We start from the raw sequence: 16,489 nt of genomic DNA, 5'->3' as shown, positions 1-16,489 counted from the left end.
GCAGAAGGCCCAAATTGTAATTGATGTGGAATAACTACGTATCATATTTTGGTTGGCAATGCGGAGAAAACTCGTCATCGATCCAGTCTGTGCTGGGCGATCATGACGATGACGACTCGGTGGATGGGATTCGGCATCCAAGTCATCGCCATGTAATAGAGGATATTTCGCCTCCGCCGTTCTTTGGTCCCCTGAATATCTTCCCTTTGCCACGACGATTTTTGAAAATGGATTCCTGAATGTGGGGGTAGAGCTGGTGGATGCCGATTAGAGCGAAGAACTCCGCAATAGCTTCTTTTTTGATGGGGCTTCTCGTCGGCCGCAGTTAAAATCCCGTTGCTCTGACCATCCCCATCCAGGGGCTTCCAGAGCACCACTGATCCTTGGCCAATCCAGCGACCTGGATTATGTTGTGGAATCGATATTGAATTCAACCAATCTATCAATAACTACTCCGTACCGCCAAGAGTTCGCCACCTTCGTCGGCGTTTCTCGATTGTATTTTGAAGGGGAAAAACAAGGAGAGTACCCGTAAAACTTGAAAATCTTCGCAACCTTTGGAGCTCTTTCTGGTTTATGGCACCGGGCGCATCCCCGAAATTGAAGTGTGAACGCGGATGGGCAATGGATAAGCACTACGGAGTACAGTACGGAGTACGGAGTTTTCATAGAAAGAAACGTTATCGTTGCTGGTGCTAGCAGTGCTTGGAGCGAACTCCGGTTCTCCTTTGGATGCGCTCTCAGCCCTAAATTAGGTCAGGGTACTCCGTACGGAGTATCATTGTTCGAGACCAATGCCAAGACGGAAAAAGAAATCGTCTAAGCGTTATCTGTGTCATACCCATGGCCTTAAGAAAAGTCCTCTGCTATATCGGCCCCGGGGCTATATTGTCTCAGGTATTGTTGGACTACGGGGGTGTTTGCCAGCTCTAACTTCTACGAAAAAAGGTTAACCAGGAACGCCAGGGTAAATTAGGAAGACAGGAGGGAGGAAGAGTAAAACACGGAAAAAACATACCCTATCTTCTAATTGATCGTTTGCTTTAGCAAGGAAGTCCATCTCAATTTCACGCAGTTTCATGACGGTGTCCCAAACCAAAGGCCGAATTGTAGCTCCATCGACTTTCTCACGCCATTCTTGTACGTATTCGCCGCTTTCTTGCAGTAACTCAAGTTGAGTGGCAACCCGGTCCTGCACTATTACAGTAGCACGAAGTTGATATATGTCCCATAGCGGTTCGCGCTGGAGTAGATCACGTAATTTCTCGGATGATTCGATCTCTTCACCCTTCCAAGCTGCTCTTATCTCTCTTTCACCGCTATTGGCCTGTACCACCTCGAAACCAAGGCCATCCTCTTCATTGACACATGCCCACCAAACGAAAGGACTTTCCCAATTAATTTTGGTCACCATCCCTGGGCTCGAGGCTAAGAAAAGTCGGACGCCGGGAGGATCATCACACACCATCAGCTTTGCCGGTTTCAATGGATCGTCGTCTGGAATTTGTAGGTCGAGAAACAGCTGCCGCGCATCTGAGACTGTGTCTTCAAGAAACCCATAGGAGAAGATCATTTCTGCGGCCCCTTTCTCATCTCCATACCTATGCAACACCAATCAATTGGTTTAATGCCCCAAAAATGGCCGAAAGGGCCAAAGACCGCCAACTCACGTAATGGTAACCTCGTCGCCTTCCTCGAGCCTCTGTCCATAGTGTAACTGGAGCACGACATTGCCATTCCCATCAACATCGTACATCGCATTAGTATCCTCACCCGATGCGTGGTTCGCCATGTCAACACAAGGCACCATTGCATGTCCTATTCCCGGAACCTCCAGCGCGCGAGACCGATACATGGAGTCAACAATTTTCCAGTCGTAGAAAGTAAGCTTGCCAGTCTCTCCGTGCCACCAATTTGTCTTGCACCAGGCAATATCTTTGGTCGATTCGCGTAACTGCTCAAATTCTCGTTCAAGAGAATCCAGTTTAGCCTCCAAGGCCGGTTTCAATGATGTTCCTTGCAGTATTTCAAACTCGCCGTCGGTATAGAATGTCGGCAGGGTATATGATTCTGGCAAGAATTGAACATACCCTGTCCACGGATTGCATAGGCCGACTTGACCTTTCGATTCGTTTGAAGAATCATGACTCAAATGGGTGAGCGCAAGGAGAAGATATATCAATATGGCGCCTCGAGCTGACTGTAAATATCAGTATCTCATTTTTGTACTTCTCGAGACAAAGGTACAGAACTGTATCATATACACAATAACAACAATAGGTAAGACAAAGAAAACGTTGATAGAACGTCAGTTATATTTAACTACTCACCCTCCCAAACTCCCCCATAGCATCTAAAACCTCCCTCAGATCCATATCCGACTTCGCGTATGTGTCTACCAAATTCAAAGACAGAACCAAATCTGCCGGAATACTCATCAGTATCTCCGGCTCAGCAGCCCCTTGATTTTGTCCGGGTACAAAGTCTTTGGCGACTCTGCTACGCGTGGCAAATACCGCAGAACCTTTGCCAATCCCATCTTCCGTATGGAGTCGTCTGACTTCGACCCCTTCGAAGGATACGCCGTTCAGCTTTGTCCACGCGGAAAGAGCGTCGATGGGGAGAAATTGACGCTTCATTGGCGTAGAGAAAGGGGGGAGCACGGGAGGTTTTCTCTGGTTATTATAGACAAAGCAACGCGTCAAGGCCTGCAGGATCGCTCGACTCTGTTTGCTCGAGAGGAGGAGTGCAGGTTTGGCGAGTGCGTGGGGATCGGCGATGTTGATTGGTCGATCAGCTGAGGCGTTGAAGTGACGTCATAGGTCAATCTCGCAGCTTATAACAGTGATATCGCATGGGCATCGAGCACGGCAAACGGCCCTGTAAATCAACAGATAGCGGCATTTTAAAAGCCCAGTAGGGAGTGATTCAGTTTATGCCTCTCAATTCTCATAGTACCTTTATTTATTTCGCATAGACGTTTAGACACACACACACAAAAAAAAAATAAAAAAATAAAAAATAAAGAATAAAAAATAAACAAATTTCGGTTCGAAATGATGTTTCTCAAAACGCGGTTTCCACGTCCAGCCGCGCTTTTCGCCGGACGACTTCATTCAATCTATCATGTGCATTCTTCCTCCGTAAACACTCCAAGACCAACGACAGCTCTGCCTCTGGCATGGTATAGCGGGTGGACCGGATCGAGGCCTGAAGATCATAGCGTTAATCGCAGCGATAGGGGGGACCAGACGGATCCGCAGACGAAGGCGACAAGGGCTGCCTGGAAGGAGAAGAAAGAGGGACATGCTGCGACTGATAGGACAAAGAGTCAGGCAACAACGGAGGTAAATCAAAAAAGAGGAAAGACACCGGAGGACGAGTTTCCAGAGGCACCAAGACCGATAATAGGCACTACCGATGAGAGAGGAAGGGTAAGACATAGTCTAAACCAGGTTACCTGCCCAGTTGACTAACTGAAACACTCAACAGAAAGGTTGGGAGTAGCATTTAGGAATACTAATCAACGAAAAAGCTCGACAGGAATTGGTGCGTTAACATGTGAATATGTTCTATTGATATATCCTGTATCATCTACCGACTTTGAATGAGAGAATCTGGATAGCGTCTAGTTAGCACTTCATAGCCATCAAGGGAAATTGAAGTGGAACATACATCATGTTTCCCAACTGAGACCACCTCATCTTCCGAGACTCTTATACCACCAACTCCTTCAACGTAGGCTATGGGTGCATCGCCCATCACCTTCCGGGCCACGTCTGCGACGGTACTATTTCTGCGATACGATTAGCAGAGCGCATCTCTAGAAATGAAACTAGGAAACAAACTTCTTGACTAGAACACAGTCTCTGAAGACGGCGTTTCCACCCCCTGAACCGGAAGTGAAATTGTGAATATTCCGCACCGGAAATACGGGCACAAGCCCAAGGAGCTCTGCAGCACGAGAGAGCACCTGAACGACACCTGTAGACCCGAATCGATATAGAACAAGATCCTTCAGGTTTTCAACTCGGCTATAACAAGTTAGCAGAGGGGTTTCCTCAAGCTCAAATAAAGAATAGCAAGAAGACATACTTTTTGAGCTTGTCATCCATTTCCTTGAGGCCACCACCGTCGGGATCGCCCATCTCTATTAGATCTTCTCTTGTGTCGACGAACTCACTACCTTCCACATACTTAACGTATCCCTGCTTTGCAAGCTTACGAAGGAATACTTCTGATATTGCGGAGCATAGGACAATGGATTGGGAATCTTGCACTTTTGCAATCTTGTTTATATTCTGATGTAGACATGAGCAAAGAATCGACAGTAGGCCATGGAGAGAAGATAGTGGTTACCTTATCAGCGTCTGGATGATCGATTTTGTTCAATGCCAAAACAGTGGGAAATTTTTCGTCTATGAATGCGACGACAACCTGTGCAATTGTTTCGTCAGACCAATCTTGTAGGGGCTCTTTAAGGTCTAATCGATCAAGACACCTGGCGACTATCTTCGATGTCGCTCCATAGCCGGAGAATTGTGTTTGCAATGTTTCGACGGGTGTCGCTTCTGTATGTGTGGTTAGAGGGTAATAGAGGGGGATCAATTGGTCGCAACTAAATACTTACTTACTGCGACATGGCGACGCTTTATAGAACCCCTGAGAGGTATATTAGCACTGTGTAGCCAGATTGGAACGGCTATAATACCATTTCTCCATCAAATTTCCAAGAATCCATCTTACAATCTCTGATTTTAACCAAATGATGTCCTGCGATGGGTCGTACCCCCTAGTTGCCTTCCCTGGGACAGCGCGCGTAAGCATCTCGCATTAGAGAGTGATTGGGGCCGTAGCATTGAACTGAAATAATAAGATCCGAAACCTGCCCACCTTCAGCATCCGTTGTGCCGCTCACATCGACCACATGTATCAGCGCATCGGCATGGCGCAAATCGTCCAAGAATTTATTCCCAAGTCCTTTGCCCTCGTGTGCTCCCGGAACCAGCCCTGCGACATCCAGTAATTCGATTGGAACCGACCTTCGACCTTCGTGACAACTGCCGTAATTGGGTTTGCATTTCTCGGTCAAGTTATGCCGCTGACAAGCGCAGTCTATTTGTAGGTATCCGATTGCGCGCTGGGGGTCGATGGTGGTGAAGCTAGGTGGAGAGGAAATTTCAGCATACTACGTCTAGGAATAGGGAACATAAGGCCGAGTCGATAGGCAAATATGAAAGCCTCTACTCCGGAGATATGCGAGAATGTGTTAAAGCGGGCTCACTCACGGAAAATTTCCTAGTAGCGGAGATCTTCGAGTTAGCGATTAGCCAATTCACGGGCGAGATTAGCATCGAAGCATGAACTCACCGACTTTAGAAGATGCATCTGTCAAACTGCTCAATAAATCATGTTAACAAATCACTGGGACATTATCTATTCCTTATGAAAGTTTGACATAGTACCTGTTTAACGTTGTGGATTTCCCGGATGAGGGCTTGCCAACAAGCCCGATCAGTGGATCGCGAGGCATTAGGCTCGTTGGACTGGGCGCGCGGTGTTAGGGGGCTCAAATGCGGCGGTGGGAAATATCGGCAGGGTGTTCTTAAGGCAGTTAACATGCGATATGGTTATTTAAAAAAGTCGGGCTAGGAACTGTTCCCACCAAGGCTAGATGCTCCCCTCTGCATTGAACGACGACTATGGCCGTTCCATTGGTTGGTTAGTTACCTAATTTGACATGCAGCGGGAGACACTGATCGCCCCCCATTTGAGATCTTCATGTGGACTGAGATAAATATCCGTTTGATTTACTGAGTAGCTCCTGCAAGTGAACCGATTTGAAATGAATGTTAACGTATTTATTATTAGAATCCTATGTGTTTGTAGCTATCGTCAGGTTGTACTTTTACTTCATCATATCGGATTCTAGCCGGGTACCAATGCAGGGGATTCATAATAGTACGAATTATTATTTGGAGGATATGAGCTTTTTGGATACTCCAACTTTTGGTTTGCGACATTCACGCTGGCCACGTTTGATTGTTCTTCACAGTGCGTGAAAACGCCCCCAGAAGTTGCCATTAGTACCTTTCCGTCTTTCCTGACTAGGTCGATATCCGGAATCGTGTGTATATACTGGGGATCTGCGCTTGTGTCTGTGTCTCTGACGTTCGTGGTTGCATATAGATTGGCGAGAAGGGAAGAAGAGTAGTGTGAAGCTGCGAAGAACCGTAGCAATCCCCACGTAATAGCCGCGAGGACAACAGGGAGAATCACAAGCAGGACCTGGAGGTATGACATCGCTGGTCGTACTCTGCTGATTTCAAGGGTGACCAGAGCCGGATCGATGGCCATTATATACCCTCGAGACAGGACGAGATTGTCAAGTCTATTCTCGTTTTTCGCAAGCCATTCGAAGGCTTGTTGATTGAAGGCTTTCGAGCTAATATTTGAGCTACCATCGCCCAGAGTGCCACTGATAATGAGAACGGCGGAGGTATCAATCTCCTCAAAAAAGCGTGCACCAGTGTTGTTTTGGCTCCCCTGCTTATAACAATTGGTCCCATATGTTCTACCCCTGTTGCTTGGTTATGATAAAACCTATCGCACTTTTCAAAAGGCCTGACGGGTTCGGGGAGTGTTTCCGACCTAACAAGTGTGATATTGACCACAGATATTCGGAAAAGTGAAAAGATAACTTTGCCTGGCGTTCCCTCTGGATTCAGGAATTCAAAGTTGGCCTGGGCGATAGAGTTCTCAACCTTGTGGACTCCACCAAGCTGGAAACTACTATTCTTCGCGCTGGCGTTTCCAATTTTCTCCGAAATCTGCCGAATGACCGGATCGTTCGACTGTGTAGGATCTGTGGACCAAGATCTCTTGATAAGGTCGTATACCTCATCTGCCGGGAAAGGTGCGTTATAGTCGTAAACCGAGGAGATTTTCATTGCGGTGCTGAGAAACGTATGTTTGCTTCGGCCCTTTGTGATGCTAAACATCTGCTTCATAATAGCCGTATCACCCCCGACTCCTAGTACAGCCCAGGGATTATCCTCTCGGTTGGGCCGGAGATACTCTGAGAGGTATCGTTGGTCTGTAGCATCATCCCAATGAATTTCTGGCACACCGATCAAAGTATCCTTTAAAAATGTTCCTGCGAAGCTATTATCGAAAGCACATTCCCATGAAGCCGAGTCATCTGGGCCTGGAATCCAAGGGCAGTCGTATGCTTTCTGCTCCTCCTCGTCGATTATTCCTCCAAACGTCACATATGTATCGGGTGACACAGAGAACCCTTCGTCGTCTAGCCAGATTCGCGGCCCGACACCTTTTCGGGGATCAAACTTGCGTGTGGGCGGCTGTCAGAGAGAAATTTAAATTCGACCGCGAACAAATTGCTGTTCATAAGCTCTGTAAAGTGTTTGTCAAGTCCGTCGACCTCCCCGGGCCTCGTAGAAGAGAATATTACGTACCCCGGTCGTTTTAGCATCTGAGGCTTCACAGATGCACCGGTCATGTTTTTCTTCATCGCAATATAGCCAGGCGAATCAAGACCCCAAAGCAAAGTATCATATAGCCCGGCGCCAAGCAAGAAGTTGGTGAGAAATAGGACAAGAGCGGCATGATGGCTAAACCCGCGGGAAAAGATGAACACAAATCTTTGGATATAATCCTCGGTGAACATCAGGTACGACGTGAATGCGCTTCGCACCGATGCCAAAAGAGAAAAGAGCTTGAAGGCGGCAATATGAACAGCGATACCGGCAATTCGAAAGAGTATTGACTTGACAGCATTATGGCCGACAGCAAACGACGAATTAACGAAATTAGACGCGGACGTAATCATTGCAAGCAGGGGAGACGAATAGGGGTAAAGGTAAATACCTCCACACAAAATTGAGGACGTAAAAGAGACAGCACAGTAAATTTAGATGGAAGAAAAACCCTGGTACAAGCAACCCGATTGCATGGGGAAAAGAGGAGTCACGAACATATTGCTTCGGGTATCAAAAGCGGCGAAGCAAGATTTAATAAGTATTCAAAGGCTCTTAAGGTCTCTAAGGCTGGCGTTCGATAGTAATGATTTTCCTTTTCTTTTCATTTTTTGGGGGGGCAAAGCCGCACTTTTGTTTTTCGTCTATAAGTTTGGCACATGGGTCTCTTGACAGCCTATGACAAAACGGTCACTTCGGAGTCTATCGCATCTAGATTCTTTCGGGGAGCCGCATTGTGAGAGCACGGTGCAAAAGGTATGACTTGCTCCCCGGCGAAGTGTTTCTAAATAGTTAGCAGGCGGGATGAGCTGATTGGGAGCAGCTTCGCTTCTCGCCTTGGCGGGCTTGATCTGGCCGAACAAGAAACCGCTCCAGGGAGAGGGCTGTTGCTCCGTTGTACTCCCTTGCTATAGGGAGTACTCTCTTGCTATATCTTCATATTTCAGCCACCCTGCCCCTTTAAGAATATGTACTTTACCAAGTACGGAGTATTCCGTATTCGGGGAGTCAGTATTTTGGGGCACATGACTTCAGATTTGTCATTTGGACGAAGAGAGAGGGCACAGCCTTGACAAAAGTCGATATATTTTGGGAGGGATGTTAAAAGAATAGTGACAGGTTATCTATTAAATAGTCCTTCAAACCCGGGGAAGATCGAGCCTCCGTTTTGTTATTCGGGTGTTGCCCATGATGCCGATACGTGAGGAAACATTCGATGTGATGGTGAACGCCTAACGACCAAGGGTCGGCCCGAGTCACGTGAAAGCACACAACACCCGCTACGGCTCCATAGAATTTTGCGGTTCCGCCCGAGGGACACATCGGAGTATCGTCCGCGTGCCGTGCCTCTCTTTCTACGAGATGGTTCGTATCAGATTGACGTCGGCCTCGACAGGATGGAGTGCCCCATAGTATATTTTTACCTTTTGCCGCCTACCGTCCTCCCGACTCAATGCCCTGTTTTGGAACGTCGTTTCCTGGCCTTGGAGCCAGATAACGTCATAGCTATGGATGCACGCCACAGCTTATCACCTAGCTCGATGTATGGTTCTGCAGGGATGATCTACGTTTGAGGCAGGGGCGTGCAGGTTGATATAAAAGGCATGCAGTTGAGGGGCAATGGGAGAAGTCGTCTCCATCCAAATTGCCGACCACATATCATTACCTAACCTCCTCCATTTCATATTCCAACATATATTGCTGATATAATTATCAAACTTCTCCAGAATGTCTGGCACGAGCGAAACATTTCATTCTACCAAGGAGCAGCTTCGCAAGGCAGAGTCCAAAGTCTCCGGACACCACGGCGGTGATGTTCCCTCGGGGTCAGACGTATCCCAGATGAAGGTACGCCCATGCACCCCAAAGCTTCTCCCAAATTGGTCATCCCCATCTAACCATCCAACCAGTCCGTTATCGACTCCACAACCGATAAGCAAGCCGACATCGACCGCCGCAAAGCCAACCTGCCCCTTCCCGAACAACCAGCTGGCGAATCAGGACTTGTATCAGCGAATATGAAAACTACAGGCGGAGGATCTGGCGCGGTAGCGTCATCTGTGGGAACAGGGGAAGAGGCAAGTGGTTTACGGGAACCCGTAACAGCGGAGAGTAGCCTGAGGACTTCTGGGGATGAGACGAAGAAGGAAACGGCCCCGTGTGGAAATGTGGGGAGACAAGGGAAAGAAGGGCTGGAGGATATCCCACATGATGCTAAGGTGAGATAATGGGCATTGGATGGCATCGATTGTGATGAATGATGACCCTGTCTGTCTTCTCTCCTTCCCCCTTTCCCCCCTGTCTTTATGATGAAATTGATGTCAAGGTAGCGAAATGCTGTAGCCGAATACTAAAATGCTTTGGTTTCATATTTGTCTTGACGCTCATAATTCTAGTAATCACGTAAATCCAATGTCCATATCTATAGAATTTGCGTGTTGCATTGAATTGGACTGGCTGCGATCATTACGGAAAACTGCTTCATGATCGTACGATTGGTTTTGGCTCTCAAAGAACCTAAGTTTAGCAACGCATTTCACACAGCTCACCACGTAATAGCCAGCTTATTAAACTTCATGCCAACAAGAATTATCATTTCAGTCTAAATTCTCCTTTGCCAGGAAAGAATGCATGAGGTTGGCACCTCTCATGGAGTCTATTGTTCGTAAAACGGCTTCTGACGAAGAATCGTACTATAAGCATGGGATTCAAGAAGTCTATCTCCATACATAGGAGGAGGAATAAAGATCACCACTGTTTTGTATTTTTGAATCCTCATTCCATATAGTCTGCATGCCGCAGGCGATATGTGGCCAGATTCGATGGCTATGTCGGCAGAAATCCAAGATTCAGCCGTGCTTGGAATCCCATGCAAGGATGACCAACTAACTAAACATTGAGTCAGGTCGAGAAGGAACGATGCTGAGATGGACATGGGCAATGCTTGTTTCAAGTTCATTATGTATTATGCTCTACCGGGGTGACGATGCCCTGAGGAAGGTGGACCGTGATTTCCAGAGCAATGATCTCAGGCGAGATGCAAGGCTGAGGCACAGCCCGCCCGCGATTGGTAGGTTCGAAGCCACTCCTAATGCACGGGAAGCTAAAAACCGGGGCAAAACAAACAAACAGACTGGGCGCAAGTGGACCCGCGCCACATGCTTGCTGTGGCGGTGAGGGGATGACGTTTTATAGGGCGGGAGAGGATGGAGCGCTGGGAGCAGGGTTTCGAGCGAATGACGCATCATCAGAGGACTCGAATGGCGACGCTCACGGGGCAGCGGAGACATCGGCGTAACTTCAGGTTGCATGTGCAAGGCAGTACAGAAGCTTTGTAGCGCGGATGTACTCGCCGGGCGGGCATTACATTGCTCAGGGAAAGTTGCTGCGCATGATCTCGAATGCCAAGGAACCTCTACTGGCCGAAAGAGCTGGAGTGGGTCTAGCTTCGCTTCAAACCGTGTTAATACTTTAACTGGGTACTCTTCCTCTCGCTTCATCGTATGACTGTTGATTATTATTATTCCTCCTCCAAAATCAACTTTTGATATCCTGTTCCCATAGACTATTTCCACTAGAGATAAACGGTCATTTCAATCCATTATCTGGTGACCGACGACCCAATCTTTCACGATGGCCTTCACTGCATCGTAAGTAATACTCCTCCCCACATCTTCCCAGCCTCTTCCGACCGTTCCGGGTCAGTGCAAGCCCTCCAACTGGGACCGAGCACGGGACCTGTCCGACATATGGCTGATCGTTCTCATACAGAGATATCTGTAAAATCATCTTTGCCATCATCCTCCCGCCTCTTGGTGTCTTCCTTGAGCGTGGTTGCGGAGCCGATTTGCTCATCAACATCTGTTTAACGATCTTGGGTTATATTCCCGGCATCATCCACGCTCTGTCAGTACCATCCCGTCCTCTCTTGAATCTTTTTAAATGAGGATTGACTTGGATACTAACATTTATTCTAGCTACATTATCCTCAAGTATTAATGAGAGCGTGTCGGTCGCCGATCTGGAGATTTTCGAAAGAGTCCGTAGTACATTTACTTTTTCGGTCCGTGTACAGACGACGGTGAAAGGGGATGATATGTTAATAATGAGCCGACAAGTGCTTACGATGGGGAGGGAGCAGATGCTGTCCTGGTGGCAGTGACAGCTTTGCTCTGTCTGGAAATTTTTTTTTTCTTCCTCTTGCAGCCCTTTGGAAAACCATGTCTCGGGAGGCTAACACACGCTTTAATGATCGGTATTTGTTTCGCGCTGTCCTCTTGTATCCCGTGCCTGTCTCGCTGGTTTCTGATTTCCTTTTTTGATATGATACCAACTTTCCTTATCTCTTTTTATCTTTTGCGGTACTTTTGTTTCTTGAGTCTGTGCCATCGTTGGCAATGACATCCATAATGAATTGGCCCGCTCCCGGCTAGCAGTCCCAATGTATCCGGCCTCCGTTGCATGAGGTCAAGAAGCAAAAAGTTTACTGCCTTAGAATTGATCCTTATATCTTGCCAGCCGATGCATTTCAGTGTTGTAGCGTCCATTTCTTGAGAGTCGCGGCTAGTTCGATCATTGCCTACGGGGTCACACACATGCTCCGTACATAATCTGCATTGAACAGTCAAGCCATGTAAGATAAAGAACCGACAACCAAGCTCTCCCCCTTGTTGTGTGCTGCCGATAAACCCCTCCAAGCAAGCATCGCAGCGGAATCCTGGTGTTGGTCACGTGGAACCTTTGATGCGATTGGCCGCTCATCACATCGCCGACGGGCGCTTCGATGTCGCTTCCCACTCGTCGGCCGTTGACATAGACGTTTCATCACGGCGTCTATGCCGTTGAACGGCCAGCTGCCATTGCCTCCACTGTTGCCGCTGCATGGAATTTTCAATCCTCAGCCCTCCAAGTCTTTGATCGTTGGGATATGTGCCAATCGGACCATGCATGACAGGTTGCCGAATGCCATGATCAACTCAAAGACGAGTTCCGATTCGCCGTCGCCCTCATTCTTCAAGAGAACGCAGCCTCCTTGCTGCAGGGTTACCTGTCTTTCTGACATCACTCCAAGGTGTTCCAATGGCATCCAATCTCATTGGAGCGTTTGCTGCTTCCATCTACACTCAGATGGAATCTCCTCCCCGCTGAATATCACTTCCCCTTAACCCCCTCATGGCTCTCATTCCCTGAGGTTTCAATCTCTATAGATTATGTCCTATTTTCCTTGCAGTGCCTTGTTTCCTTCATTTATGTGCGTGCAAGATTACACTCACTTTTCTGGTGCAGGTCGATCGACGTATAGGGCCGCACCAATATCAGACCTTGTTAACCTCCTTCCCTTGTCCGAATCCATGGCGTAGCTCAAGATCGATTGTCACCCCGCCTCTGTGACCCTATCGGACAGCTACGCTCCGGGTACAATACACAGTAGATGGGCGACGGCCTGCACCCGCAAAAGAAGGCCGCAGCAGGATGCGCCTCTTAATTCAAATTCTCATATTGAGTAATTTGTTGAGATACCCCAATATAGTCGCTGGTGCTGCGCTTGTACCGAGGGCCGGGCAACAAATTGTGCAGGATATCGTTCCTCCATGTTCGCTATCGTGTTTGAAAGATTTTATATCGCATAATTATCCAACGTCAATTTGCTCCGACACGAAGAGCCTAGGTTGTTTGTGCACTCAAAAATCGCGTACAGGCTACGCATTTGGGGAAGCAGCTTTGCAATGCGTCCTGGCATCTTGTCCCTCTCCAAAGGATAAAGAATTCGGAGTCTATAATGTATGCCGGGATGTGTTCGCTGCCGTTCCTAACACCCATACAGCTATTATTGCCACACTTGCGCCCAGTCATACCGTCCCACACTCGTCACATATCGGATCCACGGAAACATCGAAAATAACCATGTCAATTATCTCATCAACGAAGGATATTGCTCATGGAAAGACCAGGACGAATATCACACCTACAGCATTGGCTACTTCTACCAGAAAATCGACCTCAACACCGGGCGCGAGTCATGAAAGTAAAATAAACGCAGATGCTTCGATGTCTTTCACTCTTAGTTCTTCCATGCCAGCGCAGACGACAGTGGCAATTACCTCCGGTTCTCTCCCCCGAAATCAAATTATTGGCATTTCCGTTGGAGTGGGGGCAGCGTGCTTATTTGGGATAGGACTGCTAGCATTCTTCGTCTTATGTCGGCGCAGATGTTTCCAACGTCGGAAAAATGAGCTGTTCGAAATTGGTGGAACAATGGCAGAACCATCGCCGAGGCGATTTCGTAAAAGCTTGCCACGAATTCCCAGTACCCCTGTCGGCGCTTATAACCGATCGACCTTTGAGCCACTGACCTCCATTCCTGGCCTAAGGTTTCATTCTGGCTACCAAAGCAGTGACTTTGGTCCGGGTAAAAGGCCTTATACCCCTTCTGAGCTGGCAGAGACGGATGACATAGAGCTCGAAAGCCCTTCTTCGATGCGAACAGTGTCACGCCTGCTTCCAGATAAGCCCGATCTCGAAACTGTTGTTCATCAGCATCCTATAACTGAAAAGTTAGCGTCTGCTCGACCATCAAGTGCAGTCACTATATTCGAGGAAGACGCTGATTACCGCAGATCAAATCCACCTGAAAAGCATTTGGATATGTTTAAATCAGACTGTGATTTGCGTACAGAAGGTGGACTATGGAGCGGTTTTCCGGGGAACAACTCTTTTTTGTCACCGGAAGTCAGAACTCACCCAAATACGGTCAAATTTACAAATCCATTCGCGGGACTCTTGCAAACTCCTGTGGGCGGGACAGCGTCACCTCAGATACCCAGACAAGGCTCAGTTGTAGAGTTATCATCTTTACACTCCAGCTCTCGCCCACAACTTAGCGGGCATGTGAACTCCCGCAAAACTGATTCACACATATTTCGCATGCGTCATTCGGTCGCGTCATCGACTACTAGCTTTGAGACGACTGCGTCGGATGAAGAGGGAATGAATACCAGATCAAGCCGCGCCACGACAAGGCTAAGCCCCGTGGAAGAATCTGATTCCAAGTTCTCTCCGTCCAAGTATTTGCAGGTGCCTCCTGCGGCTCATTATTCACACTCCGTCCGTGGAAGAAACCAATGGAATCCAAGGCCTTTGAGAAATGGGGATAGTCATAATAACCCTCGGCGACAGCCTAGCTCTAACGAAGGAAACCACACTCTGGAACCGGGCCCGTACCGCCCTCGTACGCAACCCGCATCTTATAAAGATTTTGGCTGTAAAGCAGAGTCTAGCGCAGAGAGCGCAGGAAATCTTTCGCCGCCAGTTAACGCTCATATGTGCGCTAACCTATATATACGACCTTCACGGAGACCTGAACAAGGGCTCGCAGAGTTCAATAGTGGGTACGAACCTGAGGGTCGAGCCAGCCCCTGGGAGCGAAAACTCGACCCGCCACGAAGGGGACCGAGGCTGGTTTGAGGACCGATTGATGCTTATTTCCGATATTTAATGATCGATTAATGCCAAGATGGTTTCTTTCTTCATGGAGGTATGTTTTATTATCATAGCGGAGTTGCATAGATATTCCCCTTTGGAAAGCCTTATGGTATCCAGATCTTCTTATATATGATGTACAAAGTATGCACAGGACATATACTTTTGTTGTTTTGTTTCAAAGCTGGATGCTAGCCAAAACCCCAGAGGTTCTGAAAGCGCATATTCATGCTTTGGTTTCTTCTTTCCTTCGTTCTAGCTTCGTTTTCCAGTTCCTTATTTTCTCGTCGGCTATCTGCCTCGCTTCATTTCTTTGGGCATTTGACCTCACTTCAATAACTGCCCTGGTGGCAGCCCTTTAGCGTCACGTGCTTTGACATTTAGCAAAGGGCAACTTTAACATCGTTCCCTTTCAACCTCTCCATATACATTTTGTACCAGCCCACACCGGCCATAGTTTGGTTCTCTATCACTAGCGTATGTATCAATTATTCAAGATTTCGCAGAAGATCATGCATTTCTAAGTCCTCAAGTCCAACATGGTGTGGTATTCTGACGGGTTTCCCAGGTGGTCCCAAATTAACCTGAGTTTAAGTGCTTTGTTTCCATTCATTAATATACCATTTGGAGTCTCATTTTTGACTTCAATATACCTCACAGGTGGCCTTGAGTGGGCCAGTGTATATAAGAATATTCTTGAATATAAGGAACGCATCTTAATGCCGTTGGGTCATGGGCGATCCTGTCGATTTTCACCTGAGGGTCCCAACGATCTGCTCAGGCACTCCCGAGGGGAAAAGAATATTGAGGTTCAAGCAACCTCTGGTAAGTTCCAGTCAAAGACTTTGAAAATGCTTTTTTATTAATTCGGTCGCAAGCACAACGCTCCTATTTTACCCAGTTTGTCTCGCTTGGCACAGGAACTGTTGAGAAGATATACCCCAATTTCGGTCCTCCATAGGCTAATATCGCAACTTATTCCCCAGGGACCCTGCTGCATCTGCAATTATATATATCAACGCTACCGCCGCTGACACTGGAGCATCCCCCAATGCGATGCTCTATGGTCTTAAGGCCCATGCAGCCATGAATGTTCCCCCTGAAATGGATGGATCCTGCTTTGCTAAACAAATGGATGCTTTTCTGATATTAAAGTTCAAACTCCTCTGAATATGCCTGTCCAAGTCAATTGGCTAAATCAAGACGATGCTGGAGCCCCTAACCAGGACCTTCATCCACAGTGTTTGAGTCACACAGTGAGAAACGTGAATGTATATGCTTAGAAAAGGAAGAGGAGCCGCCCAAACCAGAGTTTATCGCCAGCATAACCCTACTCTTTGTTTCTGATGACACCCAAATTTAGCTTGACGCTTGGAATGTTACTGGTCTGATCTCACAAAAAAAAAACCACCACCTCATCCAAACAAACCTCCGCACCTGACCCAAGTGAAAGTGGGCATTATGACTGATGGCTTGAAGTCTAGAGTCAAAGGAGATAAATGGACCGGCTATCA

At 47.6% G+C, this 16,489-nt stretch overlaps 7 protein-coding genes across 7 annotated transcripts; 4 read left to right on the top strand and 3 right to left on the bottom strand.

Annotated features, from left to right (window-relative positions):
- Positions 1–685: 685 nt before the first annotated feature.
- Positions 686–2,737, bottom strand: D8B26_002704 (uncharacterized protein). Its single transcript, XM_003069170.2, has 4 exons — positions 2,331–2,737; positions 1,671–2,200; positions 1,019–1,601; positions 686–936 (listed from the first exon to the last, which is right to left on the bottom strand). Exons 1-4 carry the CDS (start codon positions 2,637–2,639, stop codon positions 850–852), a joined length of 1,509 nt encoding a protein of 502 aa, XP_003069216.2. The 5' UTR covers positions 2,640–2,737; the 3' UTR covers positions 686–849.
- A 165-nt stretch (positions 2,738–2,902) lies between these two features.
- D8B26_002703 (uncharacterized protein) lies at positions 2,903–3,532 on the top strand. The gene is made up of 2 exons (XM_066123924.1): positions 2,903–3,434; positions 3,493–3,532. The coding sequence occupies exons 1-2, from the start codon at positions 3,057–3,059 to the stop codon at positions 3,505–3,507; spliced, it is 393 nt and encodes a 130-aa protein (XP_065979999.1). The 5' UTR covers positions 2,903–3,056; the 3' UTR covers positions 3,508–3,532.
- A 45-nt stretch (positions 3,533–3,577) lies between these two features.
- On the bottom strand, positions 3,578–5,687 carry D8B26_002702 (uncharacterized protein). The gene is made up of 11 exons (XM_066123923.1): positions 5,466–5,687; positions 5,371–5,396; positions 5,289–5,298; positions 4,894–5,162; positions 4,712–4,805; positions 4,631–4,662; positions 4,360–4,571; positions 4,096–4,301; positions 3,849–4,034; positions 3,676–3,796; positions 3,578–3,617 (listed from the first exon to the last, which is right to left on the bottom strand). Exons 1-11 carry the CDS (start codon positions 5,531–5,533, stop codon positions 3,591–3,593), a joined length of 1,251 nt encoding a protein of 416 aa, XP_065979998.1. The 5' UTR covers positions 5,534–5,687; the 3' UTR covers positions 3,578–3,590.
- Positions 5,688–5,928: 241 nt separating this feature from the next.
- On the bottom strand, positions 5,929–7,849 carry D8B26_002701 (uncharacterized protein; the record flags this gene model as incomplete). Its single annotated transcript, XM_066123922.1, has 3 exons — positions 5,929–6,546; positions 6,630–7,361; positions 7,472–7,849. The coding sequence occupies 3 exons, from the start codon at positions 7,847–7,849 to the stop codon at positions 5,929–5,931; spliced, it is 1,728 nt and encodes a 575-aa protein (XP_065979997.1).
- Positions 7,850–8,825: 976 nt separating this feature from the next.
- Positions 8,826–9,871, top strand: D8B26_002700 (uncharacterized protein). Its single transcript, XM_003069168.2, has 2 exons — positions 8,826–9,344; positions 9,407–9,871. The coding sequence occupies exons 1-2, from the start codon at positions 9,225–9,227 to the stop codon at positions 9,722–9,724; spliced, it is 438 nt and encodes a 145-aa protein (XP_003069214.2). The 5' UTR covers positions 8,826–9,224; the 3' UTR covers positions 9,725–9,871.
- A 1,065-nt stretch (positions 9,872–10,936) lies between these two features.
- On the top strand, positions 10,937–12,011 carry PMP3 (plasma membrane proteolipid Pmp3). The gene is made up of 3 exons (XM_003069167.2): positions 10,937–11,146; positions 11,268–11,402; positions 11,474–12,011. Exons 1-3 carry the CDS (start codon positions 11,130–11,132, stop codon positions 11,493–11,495), a joined length of 174 nt encoding a protein of 57 aa, XP_003069213.1. The 5' UTR covers positions 10,937–11,129; the 3' UTR covers positions 11,496–12,011.
- Positions 12,012–12,968: 957 nt separating this feature from the next.
- Positions 12,969–14,960, top strand: D8B26_002698 (uncharacterized protein; the record flags this gene model as incomplete). The annotated part of the gene is made up of 1 exon (XM_003069166.2): positions 12,969–14,960. One exon carries the CDS (start codon positions 12,969–12,971, stop codon positions 14,958–14,960), a length of 1,992 nt encoding a protein of 663 aa, XP_003069212.2.
- Between the last annotated feature and the right edge of the window lie 1,529 nt (positions 14,961–16,489).

The sequence above is a fragment of the Coccidioides posadasii genome, chromosome 2 (genome assembly GCF_018416015.2).
Source record: "Coccidioides posadasii str. Silveira chromosome 2, complete sequence".
Classification (NCBI taxonomy): Eukaryota; Fungi; Ascomycota; class Eurotiomycetes; order Onygenales; family Onygenaceae; genus Coccidioides; species Coccidioides posadasii.
Note: the sequence above shows the minus strand (reverse complement) of the source record. Positions and strands in the feature narration are given on the sequence as shown.

What these genes read in the sequence shown, in the direction of transcription:
- D8B26_002704 (XM_003069170.2), bottom strand. Translation starts at nt 2,639, where the DNA reads ATGAAGCGTCAATTTCTCCCCATCGACGCTCTTTCCGCGTGGACAAAG. An exon ending in CTATGGGGGAGTTTGGGAGG is followed by an intron (nt 2,201 to 2,330) that starts GTGAGTAGTTAA and finishes TGATATTTACAG; the next exon opens with TCAGCTCGAGGCGCCATATT. An exon ending in GGCGACGAGGTTACCATTAC is followed by an intron (nt 1,602 to 1,670) that starts GTGAGTTGGCGG and finishes GGTGTTGCATAG; the next exon opens with GTATGGAGATGAGAAAGGGG.
- D8B26_002703 (XM_066123924.1), top strand. Translation starts at nt 3,057, where the DNA reads ATGATGTTTCTCAAAACGCGGTTTCCACGTCCAGCCGCGCTTTTCGCC.
- D8B26_002702 (XM_066123923.1), bottom strand. Translation starts at nt 5,533, where the DNA reads ATGCCTCGCGATCCACTGATCGGGCTTGTTGGCAAGCCCTCATCCGGG. An exon ending in GGAAATTTGATGGAGAAATG is followed by an intron (nt 4,663 to 4,711) that starts GTATTATAGCCG and finishes TATACCTCTCAG; the next exon opens with GGGTTCTATAAAGCGTCGCC. An exon ending in TCTCAGTTGGGAAACATGAT is followed by an intron (nt 3,618 to 3,675) that starts GTATGTTCCACT and finishes GACGCTATCCAG; the next exon opens with ATTCTCTCATTCAAAGTCGG.
- D8B26_002700 (XM_003069168.2), top strand. Translation starts at nt 9,225, where the DNA reads ATGTCTGGCACGAGCGAAACATTTCATTCTACCAAGGAGCAGCTTCGC. An exon ending in CAGACGTATCCCAGATGAAG is followed by an intron (nt 9,345 to 9,406) that starts GTACGCCCATGC and finishes CCATCCAACCAG; the next exon opens with TCCGTTATCGACTCCACAAC.
- PMP3 (XM_003069167.2), top strand. An exon ending in CCCGGCATCATCCACGCTCT is followed by an intron (nt 11,403 to 11,473) that starts GTCAGTACCATC and finishes CATTTATTCTAG; the next exon opens with CTACATTATCCTCAAGTATT.